The 20,032-nt window shown below is 49.5% G+C and overlaps 1 protein-coding gene and 1 non-coding gene across 2 annotated transcripts; both read left to right on the top strand.

Moving 5' to 3' along the window:
* The first annotated feature begins 4,118 nt into the window (after positions 1-4,118).
* RPS11 (ribosomal protein S11) lies at positions 4,119-7,515 on the top strand. Its single transcript, XM_053606617.1, has 5 exons — positions 4,119-4,205; positions 4,844-4,975; positions 5,146-5,221; positions 5,506-5,635; positions 7,341-7,515. The coding sequence occupies exons 1-5, from the start codon at positions 4,191-4,193 to the stop codon at positions 7,462-7,464; spliced, it is 477 nt and encodes a 158-aa protein (XP_053462592.1). The 5' UTR covers positions 4,119-4,190; the 3' UTR covers positions 7,465-7,515.
* On the top strand, positions 5,309-5,396 carry LOC128597958 (small nucleolar RNA SNORD35). Its single transcript, XR_008383491.1, has one exon. It is a non-coding gene; the product is annotated as a small nucleolar RNA SNORD35 (small nucleolar RNA).
* Positions 7,516-20,032: the final 12,517 nt, after the last annotated feature.

The raw sequence follows: 20,032 nt of genomic DNA, 5'->3' as shown, positions 1-20,032 counted from the left end.
GCAACTTCCCAACTCCTGGGCTTAGGCAATTCTCTTGCCTCAGCCTCCTGAGTAGCTGGAGCTACAGGTGCCAGCCACAATGCTGGCTATTTTTTTGTTGTTGTAATTTGGCCGGAGCCAAGTTTGAACCTGCCATTCTCCCTATGTGGGGCTGGTGCCCTACCCACTAAGCCACAGGCATTGCCCAACACCAGCTATTTTTAGAGGTGGGATCTCACACTACCTTAGGCTGGACACAGCAACCTCCAACTCCTGGGCTTAGGCGATCCTCTTGCCTCAGCCTCCCGAGTAGCTGGTATTGCAGGCACCCACCACATGAAATTTGTTGGACACTCAGGCTTTTCACACCACAGCTCAAAATATTAGCATTTATGGCTCGGCACCTCTAGCACAGAGATTACAGCGCCAGCCTCATTCACTGAGGATGACAGGTTCAAACCCCACCCAGGCCAGCTAAACAAACTGTAACAAAAAATAGCCAGGCATTGGGCAGTGCCTAACGCTCAAAGGAGTAGGGTGCTGGCCCCATATGCCAGAAGTGGTTGGTTCAAAAAACCCAGCCCCTGGGCGGCGCCTGTGGCTCAGTGAGTAGGGCGCAGGCCCCATATGCCGAGGGTGGCGGGTTCAAACCCAGCCCCAGCCAAACTGCAACCAAAAAATAGCCGGGCGTTGTGGCGGGCGCCTGTAGTCCCAGCTGCTCAGGAGGCTGAGGCAAGAGAATCGCTTCAGCCCAGGAGTTGGAGGTTGCTGTGAGCCGTGTGACGCCACGGCACCCGAGGGTGGTACAGTGAGACTCTGTCTCTACAAAAAAAAAAAAAAAACCCAGCCCCGGCCAAAAACTGCAAAAAAAAAAAAAAAAAATAGCCAGGCATTGTCGCCTGTAGTCCCAGCTACTTGAAAGGCCGAGACAAGAGAATCACTGAAGCCCAAGAGTTTGAGTGAGCTGTGACACACTGCACTCTACAGAGGGTGACATAGTGAGACTCTGTCTCAAAAAAGAAAAAAATTAACACAGTTATATGGCATACCTCTTGGGTACAGGACACAACTATAATAGTTACTCTCAATCTAACAAATGCAAACATTGTAAACTAGTTTGCACCCTAGCATTAACCTGAAAATGTTGAATTGCAACCAGCTATAAAATAAGTGACATTGGATGGAAATGGACAAAATTCAATGTATACAGGAAGAAAAAGTTAGCCAGAGGGGCTCGGTGCTCATTGCTCAGTGGTTAGGACACCAGCACATACGCTGGGCCTGGCGGGTTCCAACCCACCCAGGCCTACTAAACAATGACAACTACAACAAAAAAATAGCTGATGGCTCCGCGCCTGTGGCTCAAACAGCTAAGGCGCCAACCACATACACCTGAGCTGGCGGGTTTAAAATCCAGCCCGGCTGACCGGCCGAACAATAACAGCTGCAACCAAAAAATTAGCCGAGCATTGTGGTGGCGCCTGTATCCCAGTGGAGGCAGGATAATCACTTTGGCCCAGGAGTTGGAGGTTGCTGTGAGCTGTGATGCTACAGCATTCTACCCAGGGAAACAGCTTGAGGCTCTGTCTCAAAAGAAAAAAAAAAGCCAGAGGGAGGAAGAGAGGAAAGCAGAGAGATGGGATGTGATTGGTTACAACACAACGTACTTCCTGCTGTAGGCCATTGGCGTAAATATTTCCAAGTTGCTCCCACCCCTTCAGAGCAAAGCACTATTTCTTCTGCTTTTCTCTTATCATCAAAATCACACAAGCTACTTTGAGCTATTTGCAAAATATTGAGCGGTGCCTGTAGCTCAGTGAGTAGGGCGCTGGCCCCATATACGGAGGATGGTGGGTTCAAACCTGGCCCAGGCCAAACTGCAACAAAAGATAGCCAGGTGTTGTGGTCCCAGCTACTTGGGAGGCTGAAGCAGGAGAATCGCTTAAGTCCAAGAGCTGGAGGTTGCTGTGAGCTGTGACACTACAGCACTCTACCGAGGGTGATAAAATGAGACTCTGTCTCTAAAAAAGAAAAGAAAAAATATTAAGCATTTTAAAAAGCAGAGGGGAAATCACACCTAATCCTTCCATCTGGCTGTGGTGGTTACCTGGCTACGGTCGTGCACTTTCTTCCAAGCTTAAGTAACTTGCATGCATGGTGTAGCATACATTGTACACAAAACTATGTACAATTTATCTTTTTACTCCAAGTCATTAAAAAAAAACCTCCAGAAATTGTTTTTTTTTCCCCAAAAAGAAAATTATAAAGCTACAAAAGGGTCATTGGGGTGGGGGAAAACATTAGCTTCTTTTTTTTTTTTTTTTGGCCGGGGCTGGGCTTGAACCCGCCACCTCCGGCATATGGGACCGGCGCCCTACCCGTTGAGCCACAGGCGCCGCCCAACATTAGCTTCTAATACACCTGCCCCTTAATGCTACCCCAAGAGGTACTGAAACAACTACAGCTAAAACTTAAAACGTTATCATTCAGGCTGGGCCCAGTGGCTCACAAATGTAATCCTAGCACTCTGGGAGGGTGAGGTTGGTGGACTGCTTGAACTCGTAAGTTCCAGACCAGCATGAACAAGAGCGAGACCGTCTCTTAAAAAACCGATGTTGTGGGAGGCGCCTATAGTCCCAGCTCCTTGAAAGGTTGAGGCAAGAGAATAACGTGAGCCCAAGAGTTTGAGGTTGCTGTGAGCTATGACACCAAGGCACTCAATCTGAGGACGACAGAGTGAAACTCTGTCTCAAAAAAATAATAAATAATAAACAAATCCGGCGTGGTGCCCGTAGCACAGTGGTTACAGTGCCAGCCAAATACACCGAGGGTGGCGGGTTCTATCCCGGCCCTTGCCAGCTAAACAACGACAACTGCAACAAAAAATAGACGGGCGTTGTGGCGGGCGCCTGTAGTCCCAGCTACTTGGGAGGCTGAGGCAAAAGAATCGCTTAAGCCCAAGAGTTTGAGGTTGCTGTGAGCTGTGACGCCACAGCACCCTACCAAGGATGACATACTGAGACCCTGTCTCAAAAAATAAATAATAAAAAAGAAACAAATTCATGTTTAAAAGTACAAAATAATAACGAAACTATTCAACACTGTAGCTATTTAAATCTAATAAAATTAAAGTTAAAAATTCAGGTCCTCGGGTGGCGCCTGTGGCTCAGTGAGTAGGGCGCCGGCCCCATATACCGAGGGTGGTGGGTTCAAGCCCAGCCCCAGCCAAACTGCAACAAAAAAATAGCCGGGCGTTGTGGCGGGCGCCTGTAGTCCCAGCTGCTAGGGAGGCTGAGGCAGGAGAATCTTGTAAGCCCAAGAGCTGGAGGTTGCTGTGAGCTGTGTGACGCCACGGCACTCTACCGAGGGCGGTACAGTGAGACTCTGTCTCTACAAAAAAAAAAAAAAAAAAATTCAGGTCCTCAATTGAAAAAGCTACATTCCGGGCGGCGCCTGTGGCTCAAAGGGGTAGGGTGCCAGCCCCATGTGCTGAAGGTGGCGGGTTCAAACCCAGCCCCAGCCAAAAACTGCAAAAAAAAAAAAAGAAAGAAAAAGCCGTATTCCAAGTGCCACTTGCTACCCTGACAGCGCAGATACATTTCTATCATCACAAACAGTTCTCTTTGACAGGCCTGTTACAGACAGAAAAACAGAAGAACGGCCCTCACCACCGCTCTTCACAAGTCTGGGGATGAGATGGGAAATCATAGTAGAATAACTTTCCTTAAACTTCTGAAAGCCCAAAAACAGCTCCCGCCCCTCACAAAGATGGCGGCGGCGGCGCACATACTCCTAGCACCCTCCTGTCGCCCGCCCTACAGAAAGTTGGCGGCGATGGTATCCAGCTTGAAGGCTACAGGAAGGCAGCCACGCGGCACTCCAAATCCCACGTAGCTCCTAAGCCGGTTGAAACGCGACAGCGCCACTATGACTCTCGCGATAACATAGTCTCGAGGCTGGTCGCGCCCTCCCGTTTTGAATAATGTCGGCGGGTGTAATGTGGCCTAAGACTCTCGCGAGAGTGTCCCTCGCTTCCCGCGTTTCAATTCTTCACGGTCAGGCCTGTCAATCAGAGCTGCACTTAAGGCACCACCCAAAGCCGCGCTGCCCCGCCCTTTTTGCCCTTCCGTCACTTCCTCTCCAGCCCCTGCGCAATCGATAAGGAAACCCGGAGGTGGCTTCTGCTTTCTTTTTCACAGGCGGCCGGGAAGATGGCGGACATTCAGGTGCGGTTTCGGAGCTGTCCCTAGGGTTGCAGGCCCCCCTCCGGGCTTCAGGGGAACCTCCGAGAGGGCAGGACCCCGAGCTCCATTTCGGGGATTAAATCCTAGGGCTCCCTAGTCCTAGGGAGGCGGAGGGTGCGTGCTTTTGGCGTTAATCTAGATTAGTGCTTCTTAATTCGTGGGGGCTCTGCCCGTTAATGGAGGCTCAAGCGTTTAAAACTCAAGGTTTAAGAGGTGATTTTTCTTTTTTAGGAGAGAGCTTAAAGATTAGTCCTGTGGGTTCTGATGTAAGAGTCAATCTAGGACCCCTGTTTTGGCATTTAATTCTGAATTCTCATGTACGAAATAGTGAATCCTGAGAGGGTGACAGGGATTACTTTGATGTAAAGGATTAATTTTGTAGGGAGTACAAACTGTAAAGCACGCAAACTGTAACAGCCTCGGGTTTAGACCAGAGACCTTAAATTATAGGTAAATTGGGGGAGGACTGTCTTAGAGGGTCGTTCTGGGGCTGTTGGCCTTAGAAGCTAGCGTTTTGAGAGTAATCGGTATACAGCGTGGGATCTGGAGGATCCGGCGAGGTCTCCAGACAATATTGCCTGCTCCAAGTTTACCAGCTCACAGCTTCGTCACCCCTGTAGACTGAGCGAGCCTACCAAAAGCAGCCGACCATCTTTCAAAACAAGAAGAGAGTCTTGTTGGGAGAAACTGGCAAGGAGAAGCTCCCTCGGTACTACAAGAACATCGGTCTGGGTTTCAAGACTCCCAAAGAGGTACTGGGTTCCTTAGAAAGAATGGGATCATTGTGCCCCTGCACGTGTGCTCAAGTTCAGTTTCCCCCGAGGACTGCTGGGAATTGTAGTTTGTTTCCCTGAGGCCAGGCCCGTTCTTTTCAGGCACTGTCTGCCCAGAGCTCATTGGTTTCTTTTTTGTATTTCTTCAGGCCATTGAGGGCACCTACATTGACAAGAAATGCCCCTTCACTGGTAACGTCTCCATCAGAGGGCGGATCTTGTCTGGTGCGTGAGGAGGTTTGGGGTCTAGATTTCCCATGTCCTTGGTGAGGGCAGGGGTGGGAAGTACAAACTCTTGCTTCCAGGGACATTGGCAGGTGATGTCCATTTACACGATGGTCTTCAGATGCCCAACTAGGGCACTGCTGAGAAACCACTTGTTAAACCCTGATGCCAGAAACAGGGTTTCTTGGATTCCCTGCTTAACAGTTTCTGATTCTCAACATGCCCTGTGTTATCCTGGCTCCCTTTCTCATGGTTTCTGATCCATGATCTATTTATCTCCCTAGGCGTGGTAACCAAGATGAAGATGCAGAGGACCATTGTCATCCGCCGAGACTATCTCCATTACATCCGCAAGTACAATCGCTTTGAGAAGCGCCACAAGAACATGTCTGTGCACCTGTCCCCCTGCTTCAGGTGAGCAGTGGCCCCTCGGGTAGCCCAGGCCACCCTATCACCCTTCACTTTCCAGATCTGGGCCAACTTGAGGCAGTGGAGGGAGTGACTTGCTGGGTGGCATTTCTGGCAAGCCCTGGAATCCCAAGGTTTTTGTATATCTTGTGTCCACAGTCAGAACATCTACATGTTGAGTATTTATTTGAAATATTTGGGACCAGAAGTGTTTCTGATGTTTGTAGAATTTTGTAATTTATGTTTCATCTCCTACACAGATAGTATGTATGCCTCCTATACAGATACTTTAGAGGCATTTTTTTTTCTTTTAAATATTTCAGTAGTTTTAGAACTACAAATGGTTTTTGGTTACGTAGTGGAATTTATAATGATGACATCTGGGTTTTCAGTGTATCCAGTACCTGGCTAGTGTACATGGCACGTGATAGGAAGTTACTTCCCTGACCCCATCCTACCGTCCACCCTTCTAAGACTCCAAGGTCCATTATACTACTCTAAAACTATACCCCTTACATGATGTTTTTAATAATAATTGTGTATGAGACAGTTGGTGTACGTTGAACCATCAGAAAGCAAAGCCTGTCTTATTGCCCCTCAAAAAGTTTCAGAATTTGGATGTTCACTCCAGGGATGTTAAACCTGTGGAAAGCAGAAGTCCTGGGACCAAAGGGTTATAATACTAAACTAGACAGGAATTTCAAAAATGATGGAATTAAAATGTTTGTTTGATGAACACATTTTGAGATAGTTTTGCTGTGTTGGCCTAGGCTAAAGTGCTGTGGCCTCAACATACCTCACAGCAACAACTGAACTTAAGCGGCATTCCTCTTGCCAAGTAGCTGGGATTACATACAGGCATCTGCCACCACACCCAACTAATTTTTCTTTTTTTTTTTTTTTTTTTTTGTGGTTTTTTTTTTTGGCCGGGGCTGGGTTTGAACCCACCACCTCTGGCATATGGGACTGGCGCCCTACTCCTTGAGCCACAGGCGCCACCCCCAACTAATTTTTCTATTTCTAGTAGAGACAGGGTATTAGGTTTTGTTCAGGCTGGTCTTGGAACTCCTGCCTGAGCTCAAGGGATCCTCCTGCCTCAACCGCCCAGAATACATGAGCCACCATGCCCAACTAGTCAGTCAGTTTACATTGAGACCATCACATGCTCGGCTTGGGGTTAGAAACTGGGGTTCAGTGGTGAGAGGGCAGAGCTCTCTTCCCTAGAGCAGAGCACTTTCTAGGAGGGAGTGCACCAGACAGCTGGCCAAGAGGAAAGATATAGGGGGGTGGCATGGCTATAGGGAGGCATCATGTAGGAGGGAACTTCATATTGAGAAGTAAGGAGTTTGTGTGGACAGAGAGGAGGGATAGCATCATTATAACCCTGATTGTGAGTCATAAGGGACCTGATGGGCAGATGCCAGTACCCTGGCTGCTAGGTAGACTATTGGGGGTAATGGGAGATAGTGAGGAGGCTGCCTCCCACCTGCTCTGTCTGTACAGCCTTGAGCTCAGTACCTTGCCCATAGTTGAGTGACAACTCAGTTTGGCGGGGGGGTGGGGGGGAAGGGTTGAATTGGCTATAGGAGCTTGGTTGAAGTTTGATGGACCCAAAGCCAGGAGCCCTCAGTCTGGTGAAGGGAGGAAGGATTTCCCAGGAGTCTGCTGGGGTTGCCCCTCCTAAAGACATGTCTCCCACCTGTCTCCACAGGGATGTTCAGATCGGCGATATTGTCACAGTAGGCGAATGTCGGCCCCTGAGCAAGACGGTGCGCTTCAACGTTCTCAAAGTCACCAAAGCTGCTGGCACCAAGAAGCAGTTCCAGAAGTTCTGAGACTGGATATGTGCCCACGCCCCAAAATGAAATAAAGTTATTTTCTCATTCACAGGCCAGACATGGGATCTCTGCGTCTTTACTAGAGAGCGGGATTATCCCTGGGGATTGAGTAGGGTTAGCATGGAAACTGAGGTGCACTCATCTCTGGGGGAGCAAGAGCAAGGATGGGAATGGGGCCCAGGTCCTGCCTTTTGCCCTCATCTGAGATGTTGCCCCTCTCTCTGGGTCTCCTTTTAAAAAAGATGCCTAGGGTTGCACTGTGCCAGCTCCCCATCTCTGGGGAGGAAGTGAGCAAAGGCCCCTGGGTTCTCCAGGCTCTGGTCTAGACTCTCTCTGGCCTTGGGAGGGGAGGGAGGCAGCAGCAGCCACCCATGTTGTGGGCTACCTTAGTTCACTGGAATGAGCTTGATACTTCCTCAGCACCTTGACTTTGCCCTGGGCCTCCTGTTGCCCCAGCAGCCAAGGATTGTGGCCAGGAAGCCAGGCAGGGTCCCTGAGAACCTCACTGCCCCACTCCTAGATGGGCTTCATGCCCATTTGCAGATGAGGAAGCACCTGGGAAAGGGGCAAGTCCTGGGCCTGGAGTCCCACTGAGTAGTTCCAGTTCTTAGATTCTACCTGAAAATCTGAAGAAATTGGTGTTGCAGGTGAGGGGCATATCAGGAACCAGCCTGGAAGCCACTGTGGCACCTGTGCTCTTACTGCTCCAAAATGGGCAGGAAGCCCCCAGGTGTGGGGCTGATCTACACAGGCCATGAAAGTAGGGGCCTTGAGAGAAGAGTGGGACTGAGGGACAAGCTGACACTGGCAGGGGGGTGGGGGCCGCAGGAGTGTCCCTTGCAGAGTTAGGCAGAGTCTGGGCACAGGGAGAGGTGGACACAGGACCAGGACAGAGGCAGACTCTGGAAACCGAGAGGGAGGGAGGCAAGCATTTGGGGAACCCAAAGGAAAGAGACCTGTATTGAAGCCGGAGCCAGGCAGAGGTACAGAGATAAAGATGCTGGAGTCCACCAACCTCACCGGGCCTGCTGGTGCTGGGGTCCCCAGGTCCCTGTCCCCCACTCCCGTACCAGGGTCTCAGGGCAGCACTGGTACAAGGGTTGGGAGACAGGGCCCTGAGGAGAAGAGCTGCTGTGGCGCCTCCCAGTAGGCCCAGTCTCTGCCTTTTACCCAGGCCCTGGAGGGCGGGGGTTCCTGCCAAAGGAAGTGGGGCGCATCAAAGAGGGCAGGAAGGGGCAGGAACAGGTCAGAAGGGGCCACCGCCCTGCGTTGCTGAGCCCACAAGCCAGCCCTACCCTGTGCTAGGGGCTAAGAGACCCAGAGGGAGGAGTGAGACAGACCCTAGAGGGAGGGGGGTGGAGACCGGGAGAGGGATCTAAGGCCACCCTCCAGCCACAGGTGTTTCCGTTGGGGTGGGGCCCGCTGTGTTTACCACAACAGCCTAGCTCCCCTGTTTCCTCCCTAGCGGTTGTTGGGGCGTCTCCTCGGCACCCCATCGTGTTGGGGTGTGTGCTGTGGAAGGACCTCTGCTGGCCTTTGATTGCAAAGACCAAGGAGAAAGATCACTCCGGGACCCCTGGCCAGTTCTTTCACCTGAAGAGTGGGATGACAGCTCTTAAGAGTTGTGTAGCAAATGCAGGAAATAGAGTTCCTAGGTCTGAATCAGAACTTGGCCTAGAACTTAAGAGTTCTAGTTCTAGAGTTCTAACTAGCCTCAGAACTTCCCCTCTACACTATCCTCTCCCTCTTCAACCTCCTGCTGTTCTCTCTGCCCAGAAACTACTCCCCAGGTTTCCACACAGCTCCCTCACTCCCTATCTTTAATCTGCAACAACTTTTTTCCACCTGGCAAGACCTCCAGCCCTGCAGCTCACCCTTGCATTTGTATTGACCGATGTAAGCAGGTGAAAACTTCTGTCTCTGTATTGGGCATATAGTGGATGATACTACTTATGTACTTGTTTACAAGCGCACTATCTCATCTTCCATATCCCCCACTGGAATGTGAGCTCCAGGAAGACAGGGATCTATTTGTCCCCAGCACTAGAACATAAGTGCTCCATAAATGTCTTGTTCAGTAAATGAATTCAATTGTCTTTTTTCTTTTTGTTAAAGACAATATTTCACTCTGTCACACAGGCTAGGGTGCAGTGGAATCATCATGTCTTGCTGCAGCCTCTAACTCCTGGGCTCAAGCGATCCTCCCACCTCAGCCTCCCAAGTAGCTGAGACCATAGGCATGTGCCACCATGCCAGGCTCATTTTTGCAGTTTTTATAGAGACAGGTTCTTGCACTATTGCCAAGGCTGGTCTCAAACTCCTGGCCTCCCAAAGTGCTAAGATTACAGGTATGAGCCAGGACACCAGCCTGAATGAATGAATTTAATGTGAAGTTCCCACATTTTTACTGGGCTTGCCTGGCCTCAGGCTTCAGGGTGCTGAATAAGAAAAGGATAAGCCCAAGCAGGTGCACCCAAATGTGGGCATTGAGACCGCAGGCTCTTCCATACTGTGGCCCTACAGTTCGCTATCTATGTGACCTTGGGCAAGTGACCTCCCCCACAGCAGAGTCTCTGTTTCCTAATCTGTAAAATGATTTTTTTTTAAGAGACAGAGTTTTACTTTACTGCCCTTGGCAGAGTGCCGTGGTGTCACAGCTCACAGCAACCTCCAAGTCCTGGGCTTAAGCTCTTGCCCCAGCCTCCCAAATAGCTGAGAATACAGGTCCCTGCCACAACACCTGGCTATTTTTTTGTTGCAGTTTGGCTAGGGCTGGGTTCGAACCCTCCACTCTTGGTATATGGGGCCGACGCCCTACCCACTGAGCCACAGGTGCCTCCCTGTAAAATGATTCTTGCTGGGAGGATGTGATATGCATATGTGTGATAATGGGGCAGAACCAGTTCTGGTAAGTGATACTGAGGGATCACTTACAGGGGTCAGCCACAGGTGGTTCTTTTTCTTTCTTTCTTTTTTTTTTTTTATTAAATCATAGCTGTGTGCATTGATATATTCATGGGGCATCATTCACTAGCTTCACAGACTGTTTACCAAGTTTCAAGGTGGTTCTTTTTCTTTTTTTTTTTATATTTTATATATATATTTTTTATTTTATTTATTTATTATTATTTTTTTTTTGTAGAGACAGAGTCTCACTTTATGGCCCTAGGTAGAGTGCCGTGGCGTCACACAGCTCACAGCAACCTCCAACTCCTGGGCTTAGGCGATTCTCTTGCCTCAGCCTCCCGAGTAGCTGGGACTACAGGCGCCCGCCACAACACCCGGCTATTTTTTGGTTGCAGTTTGGCCGGGGCCGGGTTTGAACCCGTCACCCTCGGTATATGGGGCCAGAGCCTTACCGACTGAGCCACAGGCGCCGCCCTGAAGGTGGTTCTTTTTCTTTTTTTTTTTTTTTTAATTTGGCCAGGGCTGGGTTTGAACCCACCACCTCCGGCATATGGGACCGGCGCCCTACCCGCTGAGCCACAGGCACCGCCCAGGTGGTTCTTTTTCTAAAAGACCTGGTAATTATGCCAGGTCTTTAGCCTGTAGTTAAAGAAAGCCTCCAATGTATTATGACAAGGCCTAAGTCCTTTGAGGCAGGCCTAAGGACCAGGGGTCCTTTCAGCAGATGGATTGTGGAATCCTGGGTCTATTACAGCAATCCCTGGTAGTCTGTCACAGGATGTTGGGTCTATTTTATCATGCTTCTTGAATATTCTGTTGCATGCCTATTATAGGGGACCCAGTCATATTGCCATCTCACAGGAAAATTAGCTCCAGGGAGGTTCTGTAGCAGGGACCTGAGTTTACAATGATAATAGGCATCAGGCCCATCCCATGAAAACAGGGCAGGTCTTGGTTGTAGCATGTTGTCAGGGCCCTACACCTGTCCCAGTAGGCCACAGCAGCATGTAACAGGCAGACTGCAGATGGTCATTGCAGCCTCCTGTGGATTATTATTATGGCAGGACCTCAGGGTCTTGTAACAGGGCCTGTTGACATTATATGGTTGCAATACCCAGGTAACATTATAGCCAGTCTTTGATTATGTATACACACACATACAGTATATATCATATAATATAAAATATTACAAAATTCTGGTAGAGACATCCAAGTTTGTTTAACTGCTCTGAGGTCTGGGAGTGGAGTTGGGACACCTCTATCGGGTGGCTCTGGGGGTGTCTCAGTGCCACAGGACAGCCCCATGTTCTGGTCCTGTAGCAGGACCCAGTACGTATTCTAACAGAGACCTGTGGATGATACCTATGGATATAGATTCTGCCAGAACATCTAGCAGGACACCAAGGACCTTCAAGAAGAATTTTAGGGGCATTTCAAACCACCCCAAAAATGAAGGCCCATTCATATTGCCTTCATTCATTCTACAAATATCATGTTGCCTCCTAGGAACAGGGGGAAGAATGAGCGGACGGATCCAGGGCCTGGTCTCTGAGAGCCCACAATCTGGGGGTATGCTGGGCACTAAGCTTGACTGGGGGGGATGTTAAGGGAAACAGGTGCTACTTCAGATGCCCCACTGTGTGCCCTCTACTAGGCCTTTGACCCACTAACGCCTCTCTAAAGAGGTAGGCACAAGCACAATTATTACCACTATTTTACAAAAAAACCAAAGCTTTCTGTGTGGCTGTACAAAAGTGAAAAAGAAACAGAGAATCGGGGCGGTGCCTGTGGCTGAAGGAGTAGGGCGCCGGTCCCATATGCCAGAGGTGGCGGGTTCAAACCCAGCCCTGGCCAAAAAAAAAAAAAAAAACAGAGAATCTGGCTTGGTGCCTATAGCACAGTGGTTACCGTTCCAGCCACGTACACTGAGACTGGCAGGTTTGAATCCAGCCGAGGCCTGCCAAACAACAATGACAACTGCAATCAAAAAATGGCCTGGCGTTGGGACGGTCGGCTGTAGTCCCAGGTGCTTGGGAGGCTGAGGAAAAAGAATCTCTTAAGCCCAAGAGTTTGAGGTTGCTGTGAGCTGTGATGCCATAGCACTCTACCGAGGGTGATATTGTGAAACTCTGTCTAAAAAATAAATAAATAAAATAAAAACAGAAAGAAAGAAAGAAAGAAAAATAGAGGGTCCAAGTGACAGACCTGGAAGAGTCAGGATTTGAAGTTTCCAACTTGTCTCCTGGAGTGGGTGGGGCCCGACTGTGCAGGTGCAGAGGGGAAGGGTGGATGTCAAGATGGTTCAGGGAGGGGCAGTGCCTGTGGCTCAGTGAGTAGGGCGCTGGCCCCATATACCAAGGGTGGTAGGTTTGAACCCATCCCCCACCAAACTGCAACAACAAAAAAAATAGCTGAGCGTTGTGCAGGCACCTGTAGTCCCAGTTATTTGGGAGGCTGAGGCAAGAGAGTCACCTAAGCCCAGGAGTTGGAGGTTGCTGTGAGCTGTGTGACGCCACAGCACTCTACCGAGGGCGATTAAGTGAGACTCTGTCTCTACAAAAAAAAAAAAAATTCAGGGAGGACAGCTCAGAGCTGCCTAGGTATGTATATACCACAGATGCCTGGGCTGCTTCAGGGCCGATCCCCCTTGCAGTCTGTGGGTAGACTGGAAGGGACCAGTGCTTGGTGCAATGCTCTGCTCGAACTGTCTTGAAATTGGAACAAAGGGGCGGCGCCTGTGGCTCAGTGAGTAGGGCGCTGGCACCATATACCGGGGGTGGCGGGTTCAAACCCGGCCCAGCCGAACTGCAACAAAAAATAGCAGGGCATTGTGGTAGGTGCCTGTAGTCCCAGCTACTCCGGGGGCTGAGGTAAGAGAATCGCCTAAACCCAAGAGCTGGAGGTTGCTGTGAGTTGTGATGCATGGCATTCTACAATGGAGTGAGATTCTGTCTCTAAAAAAAAAAAAAAAAAAAGGGGCGGCGCCTGTGGCTCAGTGAGTAGGGCGCCGGCCCCATATGCCGAGGGTGGCGGGTTCAAACCCAGACCCGGCCAAACTGCAACAACAACAACAAAAAATAGCCGGGTGTTGTGGCGGGCGCTTGTAGTCCCAGCTGCTCAGGAGGCTGAGGCAAGAGAATCACTTTAGCCCAAGAGTTAGAGGTCGCTGTGAGCTGTGTGACGCCACGGCACTCTACTGGGGCGGTAAAGTGAGACTCTGTCTCTACAAAAAAAAAAAAAGAAAGAAAGAAAAGAAAAGAAATTGAAACAAGGCAGTGCCTGTGGCCGAGTGAGTGGAGTGCTGGCCCCATATACAGAGGGTAGTGGGTTCAAACCTGGTCCCGGCCAAACTACAACAAAAACAAAAAAAAGAAAGAAATTGACACAAAGGAACCCACATTTTCATTTTGCACTAGGCCCCACAAACTGTGTAGCTGGTATTGCCATGGGATTTCTGCTGCATTATAGTGAGTCCCTGAGGACACTATGAAGACATTACAGCAGGATCCTTGGGGAACCCTGGTGAAAGTCTAAGGATTTTTTTTTTTTTTTGGCTGCGACAGTTTCACTTTGTGGCCCTTTATAGAGTGCCATAGTGTCATAGCTCACCGCAACCTCAAACACTTGTGCTCAAGCAACTCTCTTGCCTCAGCCTCCCAAGTAGCTGGGACTACAGGCTCCCACCACAGCGCCTGGCTATTTTTAGAGATGAGGTCTTGCTCTGGCTGAGGCTGGTCTCAAACTACTGAGCTCAGGTAATCCCCTCCCCTCGGCCTGCCGAGGTGTGACAGGTGCGAGCTACTTCACCCATCCTGTCTAAGGGTGTTTTAATAGAGTCCTGGTGACATAAGCACCAGACCCCAAAGGATGGAGAGGATATAGTCAGGGACCTTTAGAGCAGGGCCCTGAGGACATGATAGACAGCTAGGAGAGGCTATAAATGGACCCTGAAGACATGGCCAGGGTGTCTAAAAGGGACTCCCAGGGTCATTAGGGAACCTCAAAGTCTTTTGCTTTTGTGGCATGAAGGAAGAGACAGTGGAGACTCTCAGCCTGTAGCTTAGCAGCTAGGGCACCAGCCACACACACTGGAGCTGGCAGGTTCAAACCCAGCCCGGGCCTGCCAAACAACAATGACAACTACAACCAAAAAATAGCTGGGCGTTATGGCAGGCGCCTGTCATCCCAGCTATTTGGGAGGTTGAGGCAAGAGAATCGCTAAAGCCCAAGAGTTTGAGGTTGCTGTGAGCTGTGATGCCACGGCACTCTACCCAAGGCCACAGCTTGAGACTCTGTCTCAAAAAAAAAAGGTGGAGGGCAGCACCTGTGGCTTAGTGAGTAGGGCACCAGCCCCATATACTGAGGGTGGTGGATTCAAACCCAGCCCCAGCCAAGCGCCCCCAAGAGCCCCCAGACAGGCCTGGAGGCTGAGGCAAGAGAATCACCTAAGCCTAGGAGTTGGAGATTGCTGTGAGCTGTGACTCCACAGCACTCTACTGAGGGCGACAAAGTGAGACTCTGTCTCTAAAAAAAAAGAAGAAGAAGAAGAAGGAACAATGGGGAATGTGAAGGCAGACTCTGAGAGGCCTTCTGGCTACATCCTGAGGCTTTTATAACAGGAAGGAGAAGGGTGGGACCTGTGGCTCAAAGGAGTAGGGCACATGCCGGAGGTGGCGGGTTCAAACTCAGCCCCCGGCCAAAAAAACTGCAAAAAAAAAAAGAAAAAACAGGAAGGAGAAGTGATCAGAGTGAGGCAGGGAAAGGCACCCTAGATGAGCAGGGAGGTTGAATCATGGCCCCAAAGACATCCTCACCCTCATCCCCAAAAGCCCTGTGACTCTTACCTCACATGGAGAGACTTTGCAGATGTGATTAGTTAAGGATCTTCAGAGGGGAAGATGATCCTGGATTATCTAGGTGGCCCTAAACATAATTATAAAAGCACTGATAGAGAGGTGGGCAGGTGTGGTGTCTCACGCCTGTAATCCTAGCACTCTGGGAGGCCAAGAAAGTGGATAAACTGAGCTCAGGAGTTTAAGACCAGCTTGAGAAAGAACAAGACCCCATCTCTACTAAAAACAGAAAAACTAGCTGGGCATTGTGACTGGCGCCTGTAGTCCTAACTACTCAGAAGGCTAAGGCAAGAAGATCACTTGAACCGAAGAGTTTGAGGTTGCTATGAGCAACGATGTGATGGCAGTCTACTGAGGGTGACAAAGTGAGACTCTGTCTCAAACAAACAAACAAAAAATGAACACAAGTCTTTTTGAGGGGTTTGGGAGTTTGGGTTTTTGGGGTTTTTTGGTTTTTTTTGAAGTAGAATCTCACTTTGTCACCCTGGGTAGAGTGCCTTGGCGTCATAACTCACAGCAACCTCAAACTCTCGGGCTCAAGTGATCCTCCTGCCTCAGCCTCCTGAGTAGCTGGCACAATAGGTGCCTCCCACAATGCCCAAGTGTTTTTTAGAGACAAAGTCTCACTCTTGCTCAGGTTGGTTTCCTACATCCAAGTTCAAGCAATGCACTGGCCCTGGCCTCCCAGAGTGCTAGGATTATAGGAATGAGCCACCATGCCTGGCAAACAAAGGACTTTTTGACAGAACCCAGGGGTATTTGTGTAGGATCCTGGAACATGTTGAAGTGACAGCTGATGAGACATTATAACAGGATCTGGGACACCTAAAGCTATCCAGAAATGGGCAGGCCTCAAAGATAGCCGAGTAAGAGCCCCCAGACAGGCCTGGTGCCCATAGCATAATGGTTACAGTGCCATCCACATACACTGAGACTGGTGGGTTTGAACCTGGCCTGGGCCACCTAAACAACAATGACAACTGCAACAAAAAAATAGCTGGGCATTGTGGCAGGCGCCTGTAGTCCCAATTACTTGGGAGGCTGAGGCAAGAGAATAGCTTAAGCCCAAGAGTTGAGGTTGCTGTGAGCTATGACACTACAGCACTCCGCTGAGGGCAACATAGTGAGACTGTCTCAAAACCAAAACAAAACAAAACAAAACCCAGGTAGTCCATAAAGGCCCTAAAATCACAGTGGCAGGAATGTGGGGCTATTTAGGGTCCTGGGCAATGAAGAGGAATCCTGGGGTGTTTTAATGGTACTTGGGGGCATTAAAGAAGGACCCAGGGTGTCTGAAGGGACATCCACAGCCACACAGCAGGACCTCAGGGCCCTTTTCAGTGGAGTCTCAGGTTCCTTACAATGGGAACCTCTGAGATGAAGGAACTAGCTGGATAGGTACCTGGAAGAGACACTGCAGCCACTTCCTGGGAGATCTGGAAAGACTTCCTGCTGCTGGGATGTTACACAGGTCCTGGAGGGTCAGTTCCACTCAGGGGTGTCCAATCTGAGGCCCCCAAGCTGCATGCTGATTTTGTAAGGACTTTTTTTACTTATCTGTGGTGTCATATAGCATGAAAGATCCTTTTTCTTGGCTTGGCGCCTATGGCTCAAGCGGCTAAGGCGCCAGCCTCATGTACCTGAGCTGGTGGGTTCGAATCCAGTCCTAGGCCCACCAAACAATGACAGCTGCAACCAAAAAAATAACTGGGTGTTGTGGTGGGTGCCTGTAGTCCCAGCACTTGGGAGGTGGAGGAAGGAGAATCACTTGAGCCCAGGAATTAGAGGTTACTGTGAGCTGTGATGCCACGGCACTCTACCCAGGGCGACAGCTTGAGAATCTGTCTCAAAAAAAAAAAGAAAGAAAGAAAAATCCTTTTTCTGTGCTAATCAGCTTTCCTTGGTGTTTGTGTATTTAACCTATGGTCCAAAACAACTGTTATTCTTCCAATGTGCAGCAGAAAAGAAAAAAGGTTGGATACTCCTTGTATTTGTCTGTCTTTTCTTTCCTTTCTTTCTTTTTTTTTTTTTTTTTTTGTTGCCGTTTGGCCGGGGCTGGGTTTGAACCCGCCACCCTCGGCATATGGGGCCAGCGCCTTACTCACTGAGCCACAGGCGACGCCCCTTTCTTTCTTTTTTTTTTTTTTTTTGAGACAGAGTTTTACTTTGTCACCCACCCCTGGTAGAGTGCCATGGAGTCAGCTCACAGCAACCTCAGCAACCCTCATGGGTGACGTCCAAGGAGCTTGGGCTCAATGGATCCCTTGCCTCAGCCTCCCAAGTAGCTGGGACTATGGGCACCTGCCACAACCCCCAGCTATTTTTAGAGACGGGGTCTCACTCTGGTTCAAGCTGGTCTCAAACCTGTGAGCTCAGGTGATCATCCACCTTGGCCTTGCTGGGATTACAGGCGTGAGCCACCATGCCTGGCCTGTCTGTTTTTTCTGTCAATCTGATTATTTGTCCATCTTGTAGCTACCTGTCTATCATCCATTATTTCTTTCTACCTACTGCATTCCTGTTCCTTCTTTCCCTGTCTGTCTTCTGTCTGTCCTGGGTAGGCTCTGGTGAGGGCCCCTGGAAATAGAACTTAGAAATAGGTTTGGGGAGCCCGCTCAACTTTACTATGGACACCAAGGAAATTAGAACAGGCTTTGATAGAACAGGGACTGTTAGAACAGGGGCTAGAGGGCGGCACCTGTGGCTCAAGGAGTAGGGCGCCAGTCCCATATGCCGGAGGTGCTGGGTTCAACCCCAGCCCCGTCCAAAAACCACAAAAAAAATAAATAAATAAAAATAAAATAATGATATAAAAAAAAAGAACAGGGGCTGGAGACACTTTGTGGCAACTTGAAGCAGGTCACAACAACAGTCTTACTAGGACTCAGTTTTGTTTTTTTTTGGTTTTAATTTATTTTTATTTATTCATTTATTTATTTATTTGAGACAGAGTCTCAAGCTGTCGCCCTGGCTAGAGTGCTATGGGTTCACAGCTCACAGCAACCTAAAACTCTTGGGCGTAAGTGATTCTCTTGCCTCAGCCTCCCAAGTAGCTGGGAGGAGAGGTGCTTGCCACAACACCTGGCTATTTTATTTTGTTGTTCTTACAGTTGTCATTGTTGTTTAGCAGGCCAGGGCTGGGTTCAAACCCTCCAGCCTCAGTGTATGTGGCTGGTGTCCTACCCACTGAGCTACAGGTGCTGCCCTGTGTTTTTTTTATTTTTTTATTTTTGAGGCAGAGTCTCAAGCTGTCGTCCTGGATAGAGTGCTGTGGCGTCATAGCTCCTGTGGCGTCATAGCTCACAGCAACCTCCAACTCGGTCTCAAGCAATCCTCTTGCCTCAGTTTTTCTATTTTTAGTCTCGCTTTTTGCTCCAGCTGATCTCAAACTCTTGAGCTCAAGCAATCCACTGGCCTGGGCCTCCCAGAGTGCTAGGATTACAGGTGTGAGCCACTGTGCTCCGGCCTAGGACTCAGTTCTTTTTTTTTGAGACGGAGTCTCACTCTATCGCCCTTTGTAGAGTGCTATGACCTCACAGCTCACAGCAACCTCCAACTCCTGGGCTTAGACAATTCTCTTGTCTCAGCCTCCCGAGTAGCTAGGACTACAGGCACCTACCACAATGCCTGGCTATTTTTTTTTTTTTTTTTTTTTTTTTGCAGTTTTTGGCCAGGGCCGGGTTTGAACCCACCATCTCTGGTATATCGGGCCAGTGTCCTACTCTTTTGAGCCCCAGACACCGCCCTGCCTGGCTATTTTTTTGTTGCAGTTTGGTCGGGGCAGGGTTTGAACCTGCCACTCTCGGTATACGGGGTTGGCGCCCTACCCACTGAGCCACAGGTGCTGCCCAAGACTCAGTTCTTATTTAGCAAAATCCTAGGGATGGGGTGGCTAACTCTGTGGGACATTAGTGTGGGCTCCTAAAGGCTGTTACTGCTCAGTCCTGTAACAATCCCCCTAACACAATCAGGGGGATCCAAGAAGGATGGGGGTGGGACCTGAGATGATTGGCGCCCCAGGCATGTGCTATAGGCTCTGGCAATGGTCCTGCAAGCTTCCAGGGGCGCTGTAGGCACAGTGGTTGTGCAATGGGGTCCAGAGGAAAGGAGTGTAGCAGGGTGCCAGCATGGTAGTGGTGTCCTGAGACCATTCTAGTGGATGAAGAGGTGTCACAGGAGGACTACAGAACATTATATTATGCCTGAAGGGAGCATTTAGATGAGTTCTGGGATGTTTTAAAGTGGGACATAAGGTGTCTATCACACCAGGAGCTTGGGGACAGTTTAGCAGGACCTTCGAATGTGTAAATGGGCAATTGAACGATTAAAGCAAGGCCCATTTCTGGTCATGGGTGGGTCTGAGGAGCTTTGTGTGCATCCTGGTAATATTACAGCAGGGCCCTGAGGACATGAGCACTCTGGCTAGATTATGTGGCAGAAGCCCAGGGCAATGCTATTCTAACTTCAAGGAAGTCCTAGCACTCTGGCTTACACCTGTAATCTTAGCACTCTGGGAGGCCAAGGCAGGAAGACACTTTGAGTTCAGAAGTTGGCAAACTAGCCGGGTGCTGCAGTGGGCACCTGGAGTCCCAGCTACTTGGGAGGCTGAGGCAAGAGAATCGCCTAAGACCAAGAGCTGTGATACCATGGCACTCTACCAAGGGCGACAAAGTGAGACTCTGTCTCTAAAATTAAAAAAAAGAAGAAGTTGGCAACCAGCCTGAGCAAAAGAGAGACCCCATTTCTACTAAAAATAGAAAACATTAGCCAGGTGTGATGGTGGGCATCCGTAGTTCCAACTATTT

The sequence above is a fragment of the Nycticebus coucang genome, chromosome 10 (genome assembly GCF_027406575.1).
Source record: "Nycticebus coucang isolate mNycCou1 chromosome 10, mNycCou1.pri, whole genome shotgun sequence".
In the NCBI taxonomy this organism is placed as follows: Eukaryota; Metazoa; Chordata; class Mammalia; order Primates; family Lorisidae; genus Nycticebus; species Nycticebus coucang.
Note: the sequence above shows the minus strand (reverse complement) of the source record. Positions and strands in the feature narration are given on the sequence as shown.

Bases quoted from the DNA above. Each gene is read 5' to 3' on its own strand.
- RPS11 (XM_053606617.1), top strand. The intron at 4,976-5,145 runs GTACTGGGTTCC...GTATTTCTTCAG, and splicing joins GTTTCAAGACTCCCAAAGAG to GCCATTGAGGGCACCTACAT. The intron at 5,222-5,505 runs GTGCGTGAGGAG...TTATCTCCCTAG, and splicing joins CAGAGGGCGGATCTTGTCTG to GCGTGGTAACCAAGATGAAG.